This window comes from Blennius ocellaris (genome assembly GCF_963422515.1).
Source record: "Blennius ocellaris genome assembly, chromosome: 5".
Classification (NCBI taxonomy): Eukaryota; Metazoa; Chordata; class Actinopteri; order Blenniiformes; family Blenniidae; genus Blennius; species Blennius ocellaris.
In genome coordinates this window covers 13,872,652-13,885,732 of record NC_137654.1, presented here as the reverse complement: position 1 = coordinate 13,885,732, position 13,081 = coordinate 13,872,652, and the positions used below count along the sequence as shown (strand labels likewise).

Sequence of the window (13,081 nt, the reverse complement as noted above, 5' to 3'; positions counted from 1 at the left end):
CAAGAAAAGAATAGAATAGAAAAGAAAAAAACACCAGACACAAACAGCAGACACTCACTCCATCCTAAACAAGTCATGGCACATTGGTAAAACACCAAAAGAAAGTTTATTTTCATCAAACCTCAATGCAATGTATTATCTAAGGGTCATGAAGGTAAATCACTGAAGTAGTAGTGCTCTCCTTAGTAATTATTTTTCTTTTCTTTTCTTTTAGGTGTGCAGTTAAACATTCCCAAATGAAGAGTGATAAGGGAACCACAGTATCATAATATTCTGATTTCTCTACCGGGAGGAATACCTATCACAAAATAATTACACAAAAATAATTATCTTTTAAAAATGTCTTAATTTGTAATCGGTTTAAAATGTTTCTGGATCAACAGTCTAGCATTAGTTTTGTTTTATTGTACCACTGAGAGCTTTCCTGTTTTATCACTGACATTTTGTGTAATTAGTGTTCTTCTAAATTTAGCCTAATTTATAACACGAACACACCTCTACGCTGTGATAACTTCATATTTGCATGTTAAAAATAGATCACAAATGGTTGTGTAATTACAAAGAGGACTAATGATAAAACATAAAACTCATCTTTCCACTATTGAGGCCTGTAGCTTCGTATTTGGGTTTATTCTCGTGGCTCTCATCAAGCTCACTTTCGGCTGGACACAACTGAGCGATAGTTTCAGTGGAATAACAATAAAGGACTATTAGATTTATCCAAGCAAAAAAAACATTGTTCCGTGTCTGCTTTGATGCAAAAACATATTCACTATTGTTTCCAGTCCTCACAAAATGTTCAAATAATTATGTAAAGCAGACTGGAGGGAACTTTCTCCTCAATGCATTGGATTCACATGCTGGTCAAAGTAAAAAACAAAACAAAAAACAAATAACATCACATCAATCATCTGTCTCTGCTCTCCTTCAGCAGTTAAGTGGATTGACGTTCACGGACAGCCTCAGCCCACGCGGCATCCTCATTCTGATGCAACGGCTGTAACATACCCACACACTCCTGCAGCGATGGCTCATGGGGCATTGAGCATCTCCTTTTAACTGCTCTTGCTCCGTGTCTTTGTGTGCACAGAGATTCAGGAAGCCGGGACCGTTATCAGGGCCGGCAGAGCGGAGGGCTGGGAGCGGGGCAGGGCCGGCCACTCTCTGAACAGGGAGTGTGGTGGCCTGGCTTCTCCCAGGCAGATAACTTTGTTCTGGGCCATGAGAGATGACATCATGACGGATAGCAATGAAGATGTGGAGTCAAGGGACACGAAAACTTATCTCCTCCTATGGCACCGAGGCGACGGAGACAAACTCGTATATGCTCATGGGCTCACGCTGTCGATCACTGATAATCCAGTGGACTTGAACAGTAGTCACTCCCCACTGAACACACGGGTACACACCATGCATGTTCATTTTATGCTTCATGAGCACGTTTCATGGACTTGAACTCCTGGACACGGCTTTAACTACTATGCGCTTAAGCTTTCCCTTAACATTATCTCAGCGCGGACACAACCTTGGTATAAGTCAAAAAACAAGTCTTGACCTGAATATTTCATGATTTCACTCATGACTACCTCAGATCTGGTCTCTATACAGTATAAAAACACAACAACACATCTGACCATGGGTCAGTGTAAATCAGTTGAGGAATAAAAAAAGTAATGATACAAGCTAGCGTGTCATCACCTTACAATCATTCCCAACAGACTTACTTTAAATTCAGCTCAAACTAATGCTCTGAAGCCTAACTTTCATCTAACTTTATACCAGGTAGTTATGAAGATGCACAATAATTATTTTCCATATGACGACTTCCATCTTTGTGTCATGAGTGCCAGTTGGTCAGTGCCTATGAGGTCCCAGTGACTACAGAAAAAAAACAAGAACACACACACACACACACACACACACACACACACACACACACACACACACACACACACACACACACACACACACACACACACACACACACACACACACACACACATACACACACACACACACACACACACACACACACACACACACACACACACACACACACACACACATCTGCTCTACTGGGGCCGTCATTTAAAAGACAGTCAGACGGACAGAAGCCGGGTCACTCCATATGTGACTGTTGCAGCATTTTCACTTTTCACTCCACAGCACCTGGACACTTCTGGAGTACGCTGAAGAAACTGACCTTCACTATAAGACTCTTCTAGGTTTGTACTGCATGTATCATTTACAAAACACACTTTGTAGGTATTTACAAGAAAACTGTACATTAATTTGCCGAATTCAATTAGATTGAATAAATGGGCGGAAATGAAAGACATTCAATAGAGCCTTTTAAGAAAGCAGAGTTTAATCATGGTGTTTATTCATTATCTTATTGTTGTTTCTGAACCTTTCATGGTTTTGCGTAGTGACATCATTAAGATATTATTTCAATTTGCTTTGTCTACTTAAAGTCCGATGACCAAAACAATCCGTCTTATGAATAATCTATCTTATAAGAACACTATTTATTAACTACAGCAGATGATAAATATTCAATGAATACATGTACAGACGGTTGAATAGAGAAGGGCAAAAGTTGAAATGTTAAAAGTATAACATTGTGAGAAAAATAGATATCCGAGGACTGACACCAGAACAAATTTGAGGATTGAAGTGTTTGCACTGTGTTGTTTGGGACTTTGTAAGTCTGTCTTCTATAGAGGGTAAAATGGATTTGTCTGTGGATAAGTGTGAGCCACATAATAAATATACAGCTATAATATCGCACCACTTTCAAGCCACGAACCCTTCACAACCATCCACGAGATCCAGACATCAAATTCAAGCAAACCCAGGCAAAGCCTCTAGGAGTCCTTCAATATTGATTACAGATCAGTTTGTCTGAGTCTTTCCTTACTAATCACTGCTTGCTTTGAATTTCCTCCAAGCTCAAGAGCAATTATCCTGCTGACAGCGAGGACTGTCTGTACACTAACACATGGTGTAGTATTTATCCATAATGATGATTTAACTTGGTTTTGATGTGTAATGTTGTTTGTTACATAAGCTTGTTGCTAATGTTTCATGTTTGTTTTTTGTGGTATCTCACCGTTTGTCCAACATGGACTTTAACAAGAAGTTGATATTTTACTTACTTTCTGGTATCACTACAACCTCAACATATCACTAAATGAAACATCCTCTACTGGAACATTTGCAAATTGAGCTTTCTATATGTATTATATTACTTATCTATGTGAAGGGCTCACAGCTCACAGACTTGCTTGACTTTAGTGAGTTTCTGGCAATATGTTTTAGCAACTTTACAGGCGTGATCCATTGCAACGCAAATAGGACACTTAAAAAATAGGATTTTCCCTCTCGTCATTTATCATTATGACCCACATCTGACAAACTGGTACAGATCAATGACTCAATCCCTGCAGATACAAGGCCGAACTATCTCCTGTCTGTTTTTACACTAAACTGGAAAACTATTTGAAATGTTTGACTTCCATGAAGCCTGTCAAATTGTCTTTGCAGGTTCGGTGTGGCACGTCATGTGTCTTCTCCTCAACGTCCTGCTGGCTCTGCTGAGTCGCTTCCTGTTCGTTGTCCATGGCGTGGTGACAGTGTGGCACGTCGTGGCCGTCAAAGAGGAGCCACTCTATTGGCTGCTGCTGACAGGCGTGGCCCTGTTAGGCGTGGAAATGGCCGTCACTCTGAAATGTACCCGTAACGCAGAGTGGAAATGGTAACGCGCATGTGTGGATACTAACATTTACCATGACCTTACCCTTTGTATTTGATACACAGTATTGCATGAGCTGAGTTTAATGGCTGCTCTACCGATATCTCCTCGACCTCGTTATTCAACACTGTGAAGTCAAACAGCTGTTTATGGTAACAATGAAAAGAAACAATGCTAACACATCACACAGCATGTTACTTTCAATCACGGGACATTTAATGAAAATGTCCCTGTTGTTTCATTGCCATTGTTTTGGTTAATAAAGTGCAGAAACATAAATTAAATTACATTCTTTCAGATCAACGTCCTGATTTTTATTTGCGTTAAATATATAGGTATCAAACTAACAATACAAATACAATCAGAAGTATAAAATAGTTATATAAACCTGAGCCATCCAACTTACAGATACAATGGTATCATGTCAGTGAAAAACTTAACCCTTTATGGTTCAAGTAACCATATGTATTTCAGGAACACATATTTTGCACAATATATTAACCATGTTGTGATTGGAATGACACAACAGGTTTATAACAATGTTTAGAAGACATCCAATGAGAATTCTAGCAGATAACTTGAGAAATGTAATGGGATTTTGTAAGTTATTTTTAAATATACTCATAAACAACACATAGATGTTAAAATTGTTTGTTTTGAAATACTTTGAGTGTCTTGTTAAGGGTTTAAAGCAGGAGTATCAAACTCATGTACTTAATTGGTCACTGACAGCACAATTTGATCAAATGGGCTGGATCAGTAAATAATAGCACTATAGTATATAAATAACCAACTAGAACTCTAAATCTCTCTTTGTTCTAGTGCTCCAAAGTATTTATGTCATAAGGAATGTCACATTTAATATACTATCCTTTGATAGTACATGACAAACAATTACATTGCGAATTCAACAGGTGCTGTACAAGTTCATAATGGTTATATATTTTCTTATTTACATCTTCAAATGCATGAAACATCTGGCTACCTGAAGCTGGAACTGAGCAATAGAGTTGGCAAAGTCACAACTCAAAATAACTTGTCAAAATCGAGACAAAATCTTCAATGTAGACACATTTGTACATCTGTGTGATAATCCTGACCCCCAGAGGGGATTCACAACATGATACAAACTAAAGGTGATATAATAAATACATTGCAGTTGATGTTATAATTTCTCACAGCTGGAAAATGTCATCTTGGTGCCCAAGATTTTCCGGAGAGCCAGTTCTGGCCTGTGGACTACAAATTTGTCAGCCTTGGCTTAGAGAAAGAGGCCAGTAAAGATCACTTTCAGAACCAAGTCAGCCCACTAAGTTGGATTTTGTTTTATCGTCCATGTTATGTCCTTCCACAAAACAAATTCTCCCATTTCCCCACAAATGTCATGTGATCTCACGCTACGTTTGCTTCAAATAAACCAACAGATTTTGGCTGGATTCATAACAAACGATATCATTGATATCTGTGGGCGGCTGTGGCTCGGTTGGTAGAGTGGATCGTCTCACAGTCAGAAGGTTGCATGTTCAATACCCTATCTGCCCACAAAGTGCCCGAGCGCAAGACACTGAACTCCACACTGCTCCCAAAGGATGGACTGAGCGCCTCATATGGCAGCCGCGTCCATTGGTGCGTGCATGGATGAATGTGATTAATAATGTAAAGTGCTTTGGGCACTGCCCAAGCAGCGGAAAAGTGCTATATGAGTGAAATCCATTCACCATTTTGTTGACAGGTCGTCCCTTCTGCTTTTATCACAGCTCACACCCTGGTTATGCCCTTTTCTTCTCATATCTATTGGACAGATTAAAAAAGAAAGATGAATGCAAGAAAAATACAGGGGAAAAATATTCAAAATTGATGTTCATATCAACATCGAGCTTGCTGTTACACCTCCTAACAGATTTGGCTACGAGACAGCACATATTTATTATAACAAGTTTAAAGAGCTAAATATTACCAGGCTGCAGCAGCAGCAGCAGTTGCACTGAGTCTACATTAAAGGATCAACATAAGCGGCCCTCGCTGATCTGTGTGTGTGTGTACACAGCAGGTGTTCAGGTGCAGTTTCGAGCTGGAGTTTATATGCATTTTGAGTGTGCTTGGATCACTTTCAGAAGAGAACTGCTGTTGTGGGTAAAATAGAGAGAAATAGAATAACGGTCGAAAATAATGGCGTCAAACTAATTTTATTGTACAGAAATTAAATCAAAGTATCCATTTTGCTTCAGGCTGTGTATGTTATCCGAGAAGATAATACCCTGATATTCATGATTATTGGAAATGTTTGCTAGTGAAGTGGCTTTGATTGCCTACTACTTAGAATATCACACCTTCTCCTCATTACATGCAAACCTACTTGACTGTGCAACTCTTTGACAGAAACACACTAAACCAGGGATGTCAAACATAAGGCCTGTGGACAAAAATCGGCCTGCAAGAGGCTTGAATCTGGTGCCAAACCACCAAGCAAGTGGTAAAAATTTCAAAGAAAACAGATTTTAAAAAAGTGACATTTCTTCACAGTGGCGGATGTAAAGCAACACCGATATTCGAGCCAAATATTGGTGATGCTACCATGAAAGATGCCAAACGAGCCTCAAAGCCATGTTGTCAGGGTGAGTTTGCAAAAACATGCAGAATGCAACAGTTATAGGAGGTTATTTCTTCCATTGTATTTTGTACCAGGCTTCATTGGTCTTCAATGGCCTTTTTGTCGATATTGTAGTCATTTCCATAAATAATCTTTTGGGTTCACAAAATATGAATATATTTTACATAAACTCTGCACCACAACAATAAAGAAAATTTTAATAAGTTTAAATTTAAACGTTATTATGGCACTATTTCACTGGGCTGGCCCACTCAAGATGAAATTGGGCTGTGTGTGGTCCATGTACTAAAATGTGTTTGGCACCCCTGCATTAACAATCACTTTGTCATTTAAAGAGTTCCCTTCTTTGCCTCAGCTGTGATTAAAAACAACTCGCCCATGCGATAAATTAACAAGTGCGAGCAGGCTGCTTCTGCATTGTTTTTCACTGTTTAAAAGAAAGAAAGGTTTCACAAGGTTTGAGATGTTGCAGGCAGACTTTGTAAACCCGAGTAAATAACTCCTGAACTTGTGACTGTGTTAACACTTTACATTCCATCTGCCCAGGGCCATGTGAGGCAGCTTGCAGCTAAGGCCTGTAATATTCTGTGCCACTAAAATCATGCACTCCACTCCACGCCTCTTTCTCTTTTTCACTGTCGATCAAAAACAAATCTACTCGCCCGCTGCGTTATTGCTCTGTCTTTCACCGACTGGATATTGTGAACCTGCCATTGCGTCTCTGTCACAGCCTCCCTCCATCGAGAAAAATGTCTCTTACCGACTCCAGCCTTTTCACACCAGCTCGCTTGCCATAAAAATAAAGAGAAACATAAGACTTGGGTAAACACAAACTGACGTCAGCCTTTATTACGCAAGCCTCAAATTGATATAAGCATTTAGTGTCACACCTCATTCAACACCGAGCTGTGGCTCATTCAGAAATGGTAGCTCTCCAGCACGCACGGACCCAACGTCCTCAGACACGAGCTTTCTTCACGCCTCTCTCTTTCTCGCTGGGTTATACTTTGAAGTTCTCTTCTCATGGAGAAGGCTTTGCACTGTCAAGTGGGATTTGCATATATGATGAGAATAATTGCCTGTCTGAAATTCGATGCTTCTTTAGGGAGGGGGACTCCTTTTTTCTTTAGAGGATGGCATGAAAAAAAGAAAAGAAAAGAAAAAAGCACGCTTCTAAAAATAATCTGTCCCTACCTTCCCCCCCCCCCCCCCCCCCCCCTTCATCCCTCTCCTTTGGTGGTCCTCTTTTAGGTTCTCCCCTATGGTTTTCCTCTACCTCAGTACTGTCATCCCATCCATTTGGTTCCTGGAGCTGAGTCTGCTGCAGTCCAAGCTGCCCGTCAACAATTCCTCTGGCCACGAGCTTCCCGTGCTGGCTCACATCCCCATCGCAGCGGTAGGTGTCCCACCACAGAAACTGCCCTCCACGCCGCCACATTAAAGCAACGCCTGATATCAGATAAGATCCAAATCTAGAAAGGGGGCGGGGCGAGGGGTGGGGTGGGGGGTGGGGTGGGGTGGATAACTATTAGTCGCAGGAAATGTGTAATAGACACATTGAGATGAGATCCAGATAGGCTCCTGCTGGAAAAACTCTCAGATCTCTCAGCTTCCGGGACGGTTTTAGTATACTTTCTTTCAAGTAGGATTTGGGAGCTGTTTTTGCCCCTTGGCTGTACTTGAGGCTGGGGGGCAGCTTCAGAAAACTTAGAGACGCAGTGTTCTGGGAATGTTGTGAACAGTAGAGAGGGGCTGGCAGGATCATTTTCATGATCCTTGACACAACAAGTTTAACCTTATCATATTGGAGATAAAGGAAAACATTCTAACCTGTTTTATTTATTGTGATAAATTAAAAAAAAAGAAACCACAGGAGTGATCGGACTGAACCTTTGCCTGTATTGTTTCTCACGCAGGGCATTGATAAGCTGGACCCAGAGAAATGGGTGGAGGGGCTGGAGCAGACCATGCTGATAGTGCTGGTTCTGGGTCGTTGGCTGATGCCCAAGGGGGACATGTCACGTGACCAGCTCTCACAGCTTCTCATGGTCTACGTGGGACTTGGGGCTGATATCTTGGATATTTTCGACACCTTCAAGGAGCCCGAGGTCAAAACCAACCGGCCAGTCATCATCGTGGGTTTGGCCCTTTTCTCTTGGGCACTCATGCAGTTTCCGCTGGTTCTCACACAGACCCGACCCCCGAAGGACGAGCCTCCCCGGGGGCGGGCCGGTGCTCCTGGAGCTCCGGGCTCCTGCGCCTCATGCTGCTCCAGTGAAGTGTGGAGCTTGCTGCTAACTGTCGGACTTCAAGATGGCCCGTTCCTGATTTACCGCATTTACCTGATGGTGCAAGAGAGAGTGCTCAACCAACTAATGATTTTCTTCACCTGCAAGAACATCCTGATCGTCCTTCTGGAGCTGTACAGGATATTTGTGGTGCAATGCAAGCAGCAGGGAGCCGGAGCACGGTTGGAAAAGTGTGCTGCTTGGGTGCTTCAGTGTCAAACCCGGGAGGGCAATGAGAAGGAGGAGGGGGGGTTGGAAAAAGACACAGGGAAAGAGGAACATTGTGGTGGGCATAGCTGTCACGAAGACATGGAGGGAGGGTGCCATGAGGGAGGAAGATCAGAGAGGTGTCCAGGTAAAGAAAGGCTCAAAATGCCGTGAGGCATGACTTAGGCCCTCGGGGGGGTGGAGGAAACGACTTTCACACACTGAGAGAAAAGTTGAACCCATCTGCCATCCCTTCCATCGCAGCCTTGTTCAGAGACAATTTTCAGTTCTCTGGAGGTTCAGAGACTAGAAATAGACCTCAGGAGGAGAGAATCAGTCACCGCTGAAAAGATCAGAGATGAATTTTTGCAACCCCCTTTGGTAAAACCTTTAAGTAAAAGTGATGTTTCAGTCACGAGAGAGTTTTCTGCTCAGGAAAACGAGTCCAACAACTTACCATGAACTCTAAGTCTTTGCAATATGAAGAGGAATTACCATGCAAATAGGTGAATGAAGCTGTTGTGCCTTACCGTCAGACATTTTTTTTAAATGATATATGAAACAAATGCTACAATTTTATAATATTGCATATATACATTTTACGTTAAATAAGCCTTGAAGGGAAAACAACATGTGCATTCTTTCAGTATGATAGCTGATCAGGTGATCACTGTTTTCTCCACTTATAATAAACAAATTTTAAAATAAAAATGTATATGGAAAAAGCAGAGTGAGGTTCGTTTACTCTGGTGGCCATGAGATGGCAGTGTTGCCAAATCAACCAATGCACAAGCTTTGATATGTATTGTTTACTTGTCTGAGACATGCATGCAAGCAACATGGAAGAAAAAAAACCCCTGCAAGACAGCAGCACAGTATAGCAGCAGCAGTGGCAGCGTTCACCTTTGGTTCAGAAGATAGAATATTTTCTTCCTGGGACTCAGTGAGACAGGCAGGTAATAGCCACACATGAGATAAATGTACCTGAAAGCTTTAGTCACCTTCAGGCATTGTCTATGTAATTAATAGTCAGTCGCAGCCAGTCTCGAGACACTTCATAAAGTATAACAAGTAGGTGGAAGGCTGAAGAGGTTTGATTCACTTTTCAAGGTTCATTTTCCTCTCGAGCACAAACATCCCATGGACGACTGTTTGCAAGCCTTGTGCATTTTTATTATGTCTGAAAAAGCACACTCATGATTATGTGGGTGTTGTTTAAGTTTGGCATGATTTGCTATCACTTTCTGAGAGATGCCATGTGCTTCGGAGATATTTGTCTGCCAGTCTACAAAGGCGAGAGACTCCTGGAGGACCCGCAAGGACAGAGAGGGAGAGAGAGAGAGAGAGAGAGAGAGAGAGAGACATGTGAGCCCAGAGCCTCAAGGTTTGGAGCTGCTACTTCATGGTGCAGAGGGACGAAGAGCCTCAGCATAAACCCTTTCCACACGTCCTCTTTGAGGCTTGATCCAGACAATACCTCTCCTGTCAAACGAATGCCAGGGACACCGTCCTCCTCGCATGTATGGATGACCCTCTCACTCCGTGTCAGGCAGGCCAGAGAACTGAGAGCGGCAGAAGGAGTAAGTGGCAATTCAATCAGAGGCCTTTCGAGTGCTACCTTGTATCTGTGTTCATGGAATTGCCACACTTCACCTGGGCTGTAAGATGATGGTAAGCACTAAGGCCCTGAACCAATTGGGACTTATTGACAGAAAGAGCCAGAGGTGAAAGAAAGAAAGCGCTGTAAAAGAAAAAAGAAAAGAAAAGAAGCATAGATTGCACAGCATTTTGCAGAACGGGTGAGTGTATGTGTACCGCTGAAAGACTTTCTGGAGCGCACCACTGTGTTTCCTCTGTGGTCGCCCTCTAAATGACTAATGATGGATCCACGTTTTAAAAGAAAAAGAATGAAATAGTAATAGAGAGCCTCCCACGGAGATGTTAAATCTTCCCGCAGCACAATGCTCTCTGTGCTTCCTGAGCGCTTACTAATGCCCAGTTTACAGTCACTCGCAGGCAAATGACATCACATGGGGCCGTTACAGAAAGCCCATCCTAAGCACCTGAGTTATGGGAGAATCCAATATTTGTGTGACAATGTGATGTGGGCAATACAATAGGGTGATGGAAGTGGCGCATGCTTGAGAATAGAGTCCTTTTCCTCCTCAGATTAACTGCATGCTTTAACAAGATTGTGTGGGTATGTGGGAGGATGGGGATGTCAGCTGATCCATGGGCTGCCCTACATAGAGAGAGAGAGAGAGAGAGAGAGAGAGAGAGAGAGAGAGAGAGAGAGAGAGCTGCCATACTCAAAGCCTGCAACTCTGCATACATTAAAACAAATATAAAAATAAAAAAAACCAAACCAATCCTCAAAAGCCAAATTTGTTCACCTGGAAAAGAGACACACCAGGACTCCGTGAGGCATTTATTTCTCTGATTACATCAAATCATTAAGCCCTCCAGGAAGCAGGCAACTTTTTTTTTTTGCTCCTGATACAGCTCCCAGCTAAATCTTTCAAACTTATATGATCATGTTTCTAAGGACAAAGAGGGATGACTGATCACTGACAACATATCATTTGCTTGAGTGATGAGACCATTAGTCATACTGAAGGTACTCAACCAGCAGCTTCATCGCTGCTCTCCCAAGCTTACACTCATGTGTCATACGCTATCAGAGATTATGGATGTGACTACCGGTACTCACTTTTAAGTTTGATGTGCAGGTCAGAAGGGAGAAGTAGTTTTCAGGTATCTGTATGGATTGATTCCCAAAAAACTTTTTACATTTGCCCAGATTGTCGTCAAATTTCTCATCTGTTGTCTTAATTTATTTGGAATCATCACGTACTTGCACAACATTTCAAAAACTGTAATTAACCTTCTGTAGCACAAAGAGTCACATTTTGTCAAACATCTAACATGCAAGTTTGGCTCTCTTGTCATTAACTGTGAGTCTTTTTCCACACTGACATGATCAGCAGCATGATTTCTATTGATTCACATTTAAGTTAAAAAGAAACAGTTGTTGTAAATACCATCTAAAGTTGCGGAACATTATGTTGAATGTCACGGAAGCTTAGTGAACATTTAAAACAGTCACTGTTACAAATGCACATTTTTAATGTAATATTCGAAGTTTTATTCCAAGCTTAAATGGAATAAATCCAGAAACACAACAAATACCTGCTTTCTTCAGTAAATTAGCCCAATGGTATTCGGGCTAATATTGGAAAATCCCTTCTCTATTTTTCTTCACTGTGCATTTTTTCTTGAAAAATTAACCCTCATTGCAATGCTTTGATTCAAATTTCTACCTGCGGTGTGAGCCTGTGTGAGGCTATGTGAATGGATGATGGCGACTGATTATTTAAAGCGCACCGAGACTCCGGCCCTGATGACATGATGAGATTTTCAAGTTAAAATGGAAAAGTTTCGTAGCGTTTTGGGTGTCTGTTTATATGACAATGACTCTCAGAGCCACGGATAATGCAACTTTTTGTAAAAAGCTTCAACACCGTTTCCATGGAAATGGGGAGGAAATTCATTTTTTTCAGAAAGGCTGATTGTGCACATGTGCACCACAGCTGTTTAAAAAAAAAAAAAGTTCTTCTGCAAGTAGCAATGGTGGCCTCCAGGGTGTCATGACTCCCAGCCCATGTTCTCCTGGGGCTGTCTGCCCATACAAATGTCTGTACGCTCACCATTCATTACAAAAACAACCAACAGTGCTAGCTCATGGCTTGAGACGCTAACTACACTGTTTTCAGAGTATCTGCCATCTAAACAGACACCATATAAAGGGAAACTTTTCTCACACAGAAATGCAAAAAATATGCTTTTTCACTTGAAACACGGTCATGCCAACGGGATCTCAAGCTGTAAGTTGATTAGCATTCACCCTTAATAAAACAGTCGGATCCCCAAGAATTTATTTACAGTTACTTTTAAAATAAAATGAAACTGATTCAAGGGGGTCAAACAGTTTGCAAAGCCTCCGTCTGTTCCGAAACTTATTTGCAACCAACTTCTTGAAGTCGAGGAAATCAATTCCCTCAACAGAGCACTTTGGAAAAAATAACTCACCGATGAACTAATAAACTAAGTTATATTTCAGCAGTAGTTGGCGGGGAGTCTATTTAGCAGTCAAGCTTCTAACTAACTGCTCAGAAAAGAACAACAGAAAATCATTGCTTGCTGTTTTTAGACACCAATTAT

At 41.6% G+C, this 13,081-nt stretch overlaps 1 protein-coding gene across 1 annotated transcript; it reads left to right on the top strand.

Annotated features, from left to right (window-relative positions):
* Nucleotides 1–3,563: 3,563 nt before the first annotated feature.
* Nucleotides 3,564–9,034, top strand: LOC308130457 (transmembrane protein 26; the record flags this gene model as incomplete). The annotated part of the gene is made up of 3 exons (XM_080496858.1): nucleotides 3,564–3,757; nucleotides 7,617–7,761; nucleotides 8,282–9,034. 3 exons carry the CDS (start codon nucleotides 3,564–3,566, stop codon nucleotides 9,032–9,034), a joined length of 1,092 nt encoding a protein of 363 aa, XP_080352984.1.
* Between the last annotated feature and the right edge of the window lie 4,047 nt (nucleotides 9,035–13,081).